The 10985-nt window shown below is 37.7% G+C and overlaps 1 protein-coding gene across 2 annotated transcripts in view; it reads right to left on the bottom strand.

Moving 5' to 3' along the window:
- Nucleotides 1-573: 573 nt before the first annotated feature.
- The window catches only part of WDR37 (WD repeat domain 37), a 48593-nt gene continuing 38181 nt past the window's right edge, over nt 574-10985 (bottom strand). For both annotated transcript variants that reach the window (XM_037384126.1, XM_037384127.1), the window contains 3 exons: nt 6341-6475; nt 5536-5650; nt 574-4107 (listed from right to left, as the gene is read on the bottom strand). In XM_037384126.1, the coding sequence (XP_037240023.1) occupies nt 3976-4107; nt 5536-5650; nt 6341-6475 (382 nt within the window). In that variant the 3' untranslated portion in view covers nt 574-3975. The remainder of the gene's footprint in view (nt 4108-5535; nt 5651-6340; nt 6476-10985) is intronic.

Genomic DNA, 10985 nt, shown 5'->3' with positions numbered 1-10985 from the left:
AGACAGAAATGGCCTTTGTAAAGGGTATATAACTTAGACCATCAAAAGATTTAAGGAGGTTACAAGCATCACAAGTTTAAACCAGCTGCAATAAGCTCTAACTCGATTTAAACCCCTCAATTACAATCAACTAAAAACAAGGGTTTGGCATTCTGCCTCAACCCCGCCCTCACATCAGTTGTGCCACCTTCTAACTTCAGTCTTTTATTACTGGTCCGTATCACCAGCAACACTGAATAATAACAGTTTTCCAGAGCACCACCAGCTCTGCAGGATTCAAAATGTGGCAATAAAAGGCTCCTAAAGGACACTGAAGGAAAACAGGCGATGTCCTGCACTCGGGGGCTGGTTAGGCAGGACTTTGCCCAGGCATCCAAAACCCAACCGCATGGCTTACTACGACAACGAGCTTTTGGGAATTTATTTCAATATTGCAAAGCTTTAGGTTTTGAGTAATATGGGTGCAACAAGCAAAGACCCTTTACTTCAACCTAGAGAAAAACTGCTGGTGGGGTTCCCCCGCCAGAGAGGTTTTGCAATATTTTTGCTGTATTCTAAACATATGAAAACTGATTTAGATTTCATTAAAAGTATCAATCAGAGAGCACTCTGAAGAGTCATGGGGAGACTGTTGTATAATCTGCAGAACAAAACGTAATTACAAGGTTTTTTTTCCATACAAAACTGGAGAAGACAGTATAAATGCAGGTCTGAGCACCTTTTCAGTCTATGTTCTTTACTGGCAGCACGACCATTTGCGCTACAGAAGTCCTACTGTAAGGGACAGACCCGGCCTTCTTGCAGAACCGTGCCCATCAGTGCCTTGGAAATCAACTTTTTGAGCACGGAAGAGTGAAAAGTGGATAGGAAAATCCTTTTGACTACTAACACTGTGAAAAAAATAAGATTAAAAGCAACCTTAATGCAACACAGAAGAACAGCAACTTGCAAAAAAAAAAATTGTTGAATATTTTAATGCATTTTGAATCATAATGAAGAAAAACATTTTTACATCTAAAAACAAATCAGCAGAATAATAAAAAGTGGTTCCACATAACTTATAAAGTCTTTTCCCAAAAAGGTAGTTTTCACAGATTTACGCAACAAATGTTTCATTCCAGATCTTTCTGACCGTATACACAAACTTTGTGAAAACTGATGTGCATTGCTTGAGAGACATAAAAGCTTGATTTCGCCCAGTGATGACTTTTCTGTGAAATTCTGCACAATACTGAAACTGTAACTGCAACTCTCCTCCATTTTATGAAATGCTGGACATTGTTCAGTGCTGAAAAACACTCTTTAGAACATTCAAAGCTATGAAATGTTTTCCACACATTTAGTCTATGTAGCATTACTCACTACCACTGCTCACATGTGATTTGCTTCAAGGGGAATGGCAGCCTCAGCTTAACCTTCAGTACAGCATATAAAATTAAGCTAAGTGATAGTTAAGTGTTGAGCTGATTTAAGTATTAGCCTGCTCATAAGAACGTGGCTCTAGCACCTTGTTTGGTTGATTTTTTTCAAAGTGAAAGTGTGTAGTTGCCCCATTCCTGGTACCAGAGGACGATCCCTCTGGCGATATAAAAAGTCTGCTGCAATGATGATTAAACTGCATAGAGTCCAGTGTTCCTCTATTACATATGTATTAGAGAAGCTTAAACAGATGATTTAGTTTAGCAGGACCAAAACCAGTGACACTCTCCCCCCACCTCAGGCAGTAAAACGACCGTCATTGTTCAAGATATTACATGCAGGCCATGCTGGAGAAATGGCTTCTACTGGCTAGAGAGACATTCTTCTCATTTTTTTAAACAGCGTCAGCCTGTGTAAAGTTCTCTCTGTTACCAACTAAAAGAAAAAGTACCTTTTTTTCTGAAAGAGTAAGACCTGCAACCCAACATCAAATGGCTTTACCCAAGAGTTAAAAACCCAGGAAAAAAAAACAGTGAAAATGAACCTTGACATCACCCTTTAACCCTTGTTATCAGAAGACTTAAATTCTGCAGCTGCTTTCTCCAGCGTCCCTAGTTTTGGTATTTTAAGATTACTTCAGTACAATTATGTATATATCCTGTATCTCAAAAAAAAAAAAAGACCAAAAGACGACAAAAACCCAAGGATCAAGCTACTATGATGAACTGTACTATAAGATCACATACATTCTCCATTAAGTATCTTGAGCTTCCTTAATGTTATGCTCCAAAACTACATCCTGGACCCCCGTTTCCCTACAATTCCTCAACGAGGCATTCATCATCCCATGCCATTGCACTCCGATGCCCTTATATCTTAGTTAACAGGAGAACCAGTTAACACACCTTTCTTCATGTCATAAACAGTGCTGTAGAGGGCACAAGCACAGCTATAGTTTCACAAAATCATGATGAGATAAAAAGTTCCTGCCACTCCTCTTACGCCAACCTACCACAAACTCCATGATTCCCATTGCAAGACTGCACCCTTGGCTTACCCTCACCCTTCATCTTATACAGTGATATGTCAGACGATTAGGGGCGGTATCTCCCTTTAGCTAAAAAGAAGTGTCTGTCTGAAGCGCCTTTTTGGTCTTTCGAAGACATCAGCTGCCACTTGCATTTATTTCTGTCATCAGGTGTAATATCCCACCACCAGTGTAAAAAAGGCTAAGCACAGTGAGGAGCAAAACCAGAGCAGTATCATTTGGGAGGAAACAGGGAGGCCTATGTTAATTACCCCCTTTTGGGACAGAAGAGGGACTGCAGCAGCCCTTGCCACGGCTGAGAACAGAAAGGTGACAGATGATGCTTACTTATCGTATTGCTCCATTAGCTTTAGGGGTTAATTATCTTAAGGATCACATTTAATATGATTGTCCTTCCTCTCACATCAGAGATAGTACTTCAGCCAGAGACCAAAAGTGCTTTTTTCTAGGCTACAGAGAGATTCAATGCGTCTTGACCAACATTCATTTTTGAGGTAGTACTCATTTACTTTGTATTGCTGGCTCAAAATAAAAATATGGGAAGTGAACACAATTAAAAGTGTGCTCACTGTAGGTATATAAACAAAAAAAAACCCAACCCCCCCAAAAAAACTATTTCCTTTCTGGGCAGATCACCAAAAAGAAGCAATCCTTCTTACAAAGGTCAGCTCACATTCACTGGTAAAGTCAAACTTTCATAAATGGTTTATAACAATAGCTATAAACTAAAGTGCTTCAAAATTTGCTTGAGTAGATTTTAGTGATTAGAATTGTAATATTCTGGATTTTTGCTAGTATGAAATGCCATAAGATTTTAGAATAACTTTATATAAGAAGGGCAGAATGATTTTTTTTTTTCTCCAAAAGTACAAAAAAGCATTCCAAATAAATCTGGCAGCCTATATTCACTACAAGTTGCTTGTATTTTCCTTGTCAAATCTACTATTTCTCCAGTAACCGGGATAAAAATGGAGTTGAAGTTGCACTACACGGCAGCACTAAAAAAAGTATCCCAAATCAGATGCAAACAGGAAAATGTTTACAATCATACAACTAGTGAAATTCACACTTCATTTCAAACTTTTAGCCCTGCAGATCCTTTTTAACACAAGGCAGATATGTAGAGTAATGGAAAAACATAACAGACATATACACTCTCTACATTAATTACGTAAGTTTCACATTTATGTCACAAATGTAATGCCCTACCATGTATCTATTAAATGCTAAATAACTTATGAACATTTATGTGCTCTATGCAACAGTGAACATATTGACCAGTGGATGCCAAAATATAAAAGTTTATACACAAGACAAACTAATTTTAAAAAAAATCACATTTTCTGTACAATTCATGCAAACTGTGCACAATGTGTAACAAGAACAACATTTGCTTAAGTCTCCACTTAAGGAAGAGCTTTTACAGAGACAGCAGACCAGTGTTCAGAAAAGTCTGCGAAAGTGTGGAAGTCCATGGCAACATAAAACACAAACATTCTTCCTGCATTTCATTTTTCTTGTAACAAAGCAGGGATGTTGATGTTCCAACCGATAGCCTGACGATCAAATCCACAAGTGAAGAGGTTACATATTGGATGGTCCTCACTCCACGCTGAGCAACATACCATTCTTCTGTGGCCCTGCAACATTTCGGGAGGCAGCAGTATTACTTACAGTATATTTTGAAAGCTTCCATGTCAACAAGTTAGCAAGTTTGCATTTTGAGTTGCAATGGGGCAAGGTTGAGTTGCAAATGTGCAAGGTGGCACAACCAATGCTCAACGCTAGTTTTTACAAACGCTACTAGAAAATTATCAAGGTCACTGTTATTTTCACCTGCAAGGGAAAAATCTTTATAACAAGGAGACTCCCTAACACCAGCACCAAATCCGTAACGAGAGAAACACACAAACAGGTGCATCAAAACTTCTGAGTTTTCCAAGGTATGCTTGCTATCGAATCACATTTTACTTACAAAAGCAAAATGAATTTTAATTGTAGCATTTCTATTTATAAAAGCAATCTTAAAATACAAAACTACTTGCTGGCAACTACTCTGTCATAAACCTGTAAGATTAGGTGTCCATCACATTCATAATTCAGAAAGGTTAATACTACAGCAGGGGGTATGTCATACTGAGGAAAGACAATGCCTTACCTATTCTTCAAGTCCAATAGGAACAAAAACACCCCAAGGAGCTTTCTGACCAACATTTTAGTTCAAAAACAAACAAACAAAAAAACCCCACCCCAAAACAAAAAAAAGCCATGATTTCAGTAGTGTCAGGCTGAATGGAAATATTAAGGGGAAAAAAAAAAGAATAAAAAAAAAAAAAAGAAAAATCATCACTAAACAACACACTGAAGACTAAAAAAGACTAAACAAGTCTTAAACCCCCTTCTTAAATTCTGTCAAGAGCTGCTGAATCTACCCAAAAAAGCCTACTGAAGTGGTATAATCCAATTAACTTCACTTAGTTTATTTTGCTCCATTAGCGATGCTTGCCATGCCAAGCACCACAAACACACAACATTTGATGGCTGCAGCAAGGATGGTTTAGTATGTAGTACCAAATATCAAGAATACACGTGCAAAATCACGGAAGGAAAGAAATTTATCACCAGATCACAGAACTGACCCCTACTTCTTTTCTTTTATGTTTCATTATGTAACAAATCAAACACTAACTGAAAAAAATCCCAAACACTAAACCTCATAGTATGTCACTTTTCTGACACTATTCACATCAAGACATTAAAACACATTTGAAATGCTTTTACACATTTTTTGCATTTCATAGAGAAAGCAGATACCTCTTTCACTTTAGTAAGGAGAAAAATTAAGACGAAATCCACTTGAAACATCATTTCCAATTCTAATTAAAAAAATCGAAATATGTTACTTATTTGCATTTTGGTCATTCTCAGCAACTAACAACAGCATATATGTATAGACAACAATGTCGTTCAGTATTTGTTCAGCTTTTAAGCTGGAGAGACCAAATTCTACTTTTAACCTGATAAGAAAGAAGAACAGACATACTTTAAGGCTATAAATACTCACTTACCTGTCTATTACTGCGAGGGAGGCGTGCTAATCGCACTCCTGACATGTCAAATAACCTAACCTGTCGATTGTCATGTGGAAGGGCGATGATTCTTTGGCCAACACATACGTTAATCCTGCACAGAAGAGACAAAAGTAGGTTATGTATAAAACGGTAAGCCTGGCAAATAGAACCTGACAGTACAGGTTTAAGCTCGTGAGAAGTGATACAGCTGACTTTTTCCTGATTGAAATTCTCAAGTGAAAAAAGTATTAAACTATTTAGGTGTTTTCTATTGTACTAAATGCTCAAACAGCCTTAATATCTGCATCCTGCATAAAAAAAAATCTCAGCAAAGCTATACTACGTATTTACTGAAAATTAATGTTGACTACTCCTGCGCTTTATAAAACCACTTCAGGCATTTTCAAAGTCTCAGAAACTTCAACTTTAATTTTAGTGAGTAAAATCAAATGCATATGCAGTGAATTAATAGACTAGACTACTTCAATTGGAAGGGACCCATTGTGATCATCTAGTCCCGCTGCCTGAACAATTTAGGGCTGTCCAAAAGTGAAAGTGTGTTGTTAAGGGCATTGTCCTCAAACACCTCAAACACTGCCAGGCTCAGGGCACTGACCACCTCTCAAGGAAGCCTGTTCTCAAGGAAGCTTGACCACCTCTCTCAGTAAAGAAATGCTTCCCACTATCCAGTCTAAATCCCCCCTTGGGGCAGATTTGAATCATTCACATGCATGAAAGAAATTAAGAATTAATTTTTAAAAACTGTGAATTGAGAAAAACAGTAACTCAGAGATGTGCTTACCTGTTGACTGCAGAATCTGTACGGATCGTTGCAATAGGAGACCTCATGTTTTTCAAATCCCAAACCTTTACAGTACGGTCATCACTACCAGAAACAACATTGTCTCCCACAGTGAAAACTGCAGATGTCACAGTGCTAAACAATCAGGAATAAAAAGAAAGATGTCAAGCTCTAAAGTTCTTTATTAAACTACCATCTGATTTAAAGCTCTGTCTCCTGTTCCTGTGTTTCCTTTAAAATATGTAGCTTGCCTTTTTTTAAAAAAAAAAGTAACCTGAAATATTAAAACTCCAAAGGAGTACTTCAGAATTTTAAAAAATACATATTCTTACAAAAAGCTGTGTCACTTAAGTATAACAAGGCCTGACTGGCCCAAGTGTTAAGAAAAGAAGCCCAACAGTGGACAGCCACTCCAGACGCATCTCTCATATTCCACTATTCCTAGTACGAGTTAAACACATCCAATCTTGAAATCTTAATTAACTTTTGAAGTTCTGTATTAATGTCCAGTAGGCTTATCAGACAACTGAAACTGAATTAGTACCATACAGTACAATTCTTCCTCTCAAGTGTTTTGAGACTGAGTCAAGTTCTTTTACTTTCCATCCAAAGACTTTTGTAGAACTACCTCAGGCATTTGTCATTCATAGCACAGACACTGAAAAGATCCAAAATACCTACCTGACATATAGCTAAAGCTATTCTGCATGCACACCTAAACATGCTGTAATACATACGCAGAGCTTCCCGTATAATTCCACTAGCAACAGCTACAGCAATCTAATAATTTCTCATTTTGATTTCTATTCATATTTTACAAGCAGCTAAGTCTGAGAGCTAGTTTAAAAAAAAAAAAGGGCAAATAGTAGTAGTACAAAGCATGACCAGTTCTTCAAATTTCACCCATTCTGTCTAAAAAAGCACAAGGGCAGCCAGAGAAAGACTCCCAAGAATATTTCAAGCCATTGGAAGTGCAACATACTACTTTCAAAAAAAATTACATGAAGGATTTTATTTTAGAATTTTATCTTTGTATTTTATATTTTCAAAGAACAGCATTCTGCTGAGCTCGAATGAACAGTTCTCATGACGATGAGCTGATTTTTAACAAAAATCTTTTACCTTTATATCATATTAACTAATTAAAGTTTTTGTAGTACTATTTTCGTTTTAATACTGTGCAAATTCCCAACTCAAAACCAGTTATTCTCTGCCCACACAATGTACTAAAAAAGCATTTTTGTCTCTCCCTAAAATCACAAGGGAAGGTTTCTCAACTCTGTTTCTACAGATCTGATTTAATGACTATCTTCTAACTTGGGTCATGCACATCAATTTCTTAGAATTTAGTAATTTTAATTTAAGTTGTCAGTTGTTACTGTCACTTTGGTTGTCCTGCAGAAATCTGAATTCATGTCCTATCCAAGCTGCTGACTGAGATTAGCACTAGCCAGGTCACAATGGACCAGTTTATGCAAGCCTTTTAATTTAAATTGACACCAAATTAAGTTTTAATTAGGATGAAGGCCCACTTTATTCATCATACCAAGTTTCCTAATGCATTACTTGAGTGCATCTGAGCTAGCAGGGAGATGATTACAATAAGAACCAAGAGGTCTTCACCTAAGCTTCTGGACTTTATGAACCGGAAGTCAAAAAGTTAAAACATACATGAAGGCCACAACTGATTAGTCTTTTTCATTAGGCACCTTCGCATTTGGGAAGAAAACTCGTTCACGTAGCCAAAGTTACTGCAAAATAGGATTGGTATGCTCTTAGCGCCAAACCTGTCTTCCACCATCCTGACCTCTGTTAAACTTACCAACATCTGCATTTCTCTCCTCACTAGTTCATTATACAAGTGGCAAAATACCTCTGTAAAATGTTTCAGACTTTCACTGAGCTCTATATTGCTGTAACACATTTGCAACAATGTTTTTAAGTATAAAATTCACTATTAAATCCCCATACTTTGCACACACATTGGGAGACTTCCTTGCTCAGAACAGTACAAGGAATTCAAGTCGTAGGAAAGCTCCAGGTGAATGAATATACTGTGTTTTAGTACTCTGCTGCCAACACAGAAATCTGTTTTCCCATCATACGTTTTATTCCAGTTACAGGGGGAGTATGCTGTGAAACTGTGTTAAAATAACCCTCCAACTTTGCATGCTTTTTTCCACAACTTCAAAAAGCTTTCTAGCTTCTTTGATCTCATATTGGTTCTCCTTTATCACTTATTGTCAAAACATAGTTAAGTTTTGTTGACGCCATAGAGTTATCTCCTTCTTAGATTTACCATTTCTCAAATGAAAAATTCAAAATTATCACCATGCAAACAAAATGCCAACTCTAGGTTAGTGCAACACTATTCCTGTAAAAACAAAAAGACTCAAAAGAAAACAAAATCCTTTTCTGTACTGTTTTCAGTTTAACTATTCATCCAGGTATTACTGGGTACACTAAGAAAAAATTTGATAAATAAAAACGCAATAAAGTTCTGCCATAGCTCTGTATGGCAACTGGGAAAGATAGAAAGGCAGCCAGGTCATTTTCCGTGACATTTTTAAAGGTGTTTAGCGGTCTTAGTCCTCTGCCTACCCTGCCAACAGGTCAACCCCGTAAGGCACTGCAGACTGGGGTATGCACTACTTGCAAGCACACATGACTATAAAACCAGCCTTTTTAAGGAGCTTTGAATTCAAAGGCTTGATATAAAAGTACCTTTTACTGAACCCAGTGTTCCCCATCAAGAATTCTGGTCACAGGTTCAAAGCAAACAGCATACGGATGTACTGTGTAACAGTCCTAGATATTATGCTTTAAAAATACGCAACATTATTCTTCTAAGGGAACCTACTGATATTGATACATCTAATTCAGTCCTCAAGGGTATCTCATTTTCAAAATAAGACTGCAAGACTAGAAGTTTTAAGTAACTCAACACCAAGTCTAGAAAGGCCAAAAGCAGCATCATTCTCAGACACCTGACAAATGTGGGGAGGTTTCTCAACACTTGACTGTCAACAGAGTAAAGATCAGCTGGTTTTTCTGGTCATCTTTTTTTAAGTGGAATATACTGTGTTCATACTTTAAAAAACACAAACAAACACCACACACACACACATTTAAATTCAAGAACATGTACAACGCTACTGACTTAAGAAAACATGAGCAAATGCTGTGCTCGTAGGTTTTCTTACGCACTACAGCTCACGCTTTGTCTCCTCTGTTATTCCAAACTGGAGCATCTCTTATGGTGAGACAGATGCATCTCATCTCATTTTTTGTTGGTTTGTGGTTGGTTTTTTTAGATTAAGAAAAAATAGCAACAAGAAGAAAGGCCAATTCCTACTTAAAAACTAAAACAGAACTTCAACCCAGCTGAAGGGGGAAGGTGAAAACAAAGGGAAGCAAAGTTTGTGTGGGAAGAAAGAAGTTCGCAGAGGAGCTGATATACAAAAAATCTTTCAAAAATACTGCCTCCCTAACCCCACCCATATCACAAAAATTAAAAGACTTTTTCCTATATTTTCATGTGGCTAGTTTTACTTTCTTTTTATACTAGTCTTCAGTTTGTTCTAAGCCAGCTAGAACTGTGGTTAACATCCCCTTGGCTACATTAATATGACAACAAAAGATCATCAGACCCCGTGTTAATAGAATGCTAGAAGACATTAGGTTTTTAATAACTCAAAAAGATGACAGATATTGTAGGACATTAAAAAAAAAAAAAAACAAAAAACTGGCGAAGAGGAAGCAGTCTTATGACACTTCAAACCATGGGTCCCACAGGGAGTTTGGTGTGCTACAACTATTCTCCAGAAAAGCTTCAGCCTCCGCCAAACCCCAGCAAAACTCATTTATCTTGTCATAGGGAGCAGCCGAGCGTGTACTTCCAGCTGACAGCGTGGCACTTCCTCACCACACACCGCTGCCTGGCCTCGAACATCCTGCTCCCTCCGTGGGTCTCAATCAACAGAAATACTGTAGTGCTAGCACTCCTCATTAGGCTGAACAGCTGTCTCCCCAGTCACACTGAGACACAAAACTGTTTTGCATAACAATCTGCTGAAATTTCACACATAGGGGAAGGGGAAAAAAAAAAAAAATTATGTTGAAAACATTGGACCATGAAATGCTGATGCAGAATCCTTATTGGCAACACACCAGAAAAGTTAACACTGCTCTTTCCATTTTGATTTGCAGCCTACACTGGGATTTACCCTTGAACATCGGGAGACAACATGTTTTCGTGCCTGTGAAAAGGCATCTAATCTACTCAGATGCATTAAACTTTGTGGGGGATGAAGTTCTGGAGAAAACAGTCTAAAACAGAGCTTTCAGATAAATTCATTCAGTGTATACCAAATTTAGTTAAACAGCAAATTTTGAGTGTTTAAATATGCCTCTCATTTTAAGCAGTAAAATTCAGGAACAAAACCTAAAGGAAGGTTTATTTGGGACAGCTTTTCTGCACAAGAGTTTCCTTTAGAGAAACAAAGCGTATCCCCACACAGAGCAGTTTGCAGCCTGAGGGGAAGCCACAACCTGGGTTTAAAACCTCCAGATACGGACAACACTTTCCCCATCTTAGAGGGCGATAGCAATGGCCACACGAGTCCCAGGTGAGGAGCATACCAGT

Source organism: Falco rusticolus, chromosome 4, assembly GCF_015220075.1.
Source record: "Falco rusticolus isolate bFalRus1 chromosome 4, bFalRus1.pri, whole genome shotgun sequence".
NCBI lineage: Eukaryota > Metazoa > Chordata > Aves > Falconiformes > Falconidae > Falco > Falco rusticolus.
The sequence above is the reverse complement of the archived record's forward strand: the minus strand, read 5'-3'. Positions and strand labels throughout refer to the sequence as shown.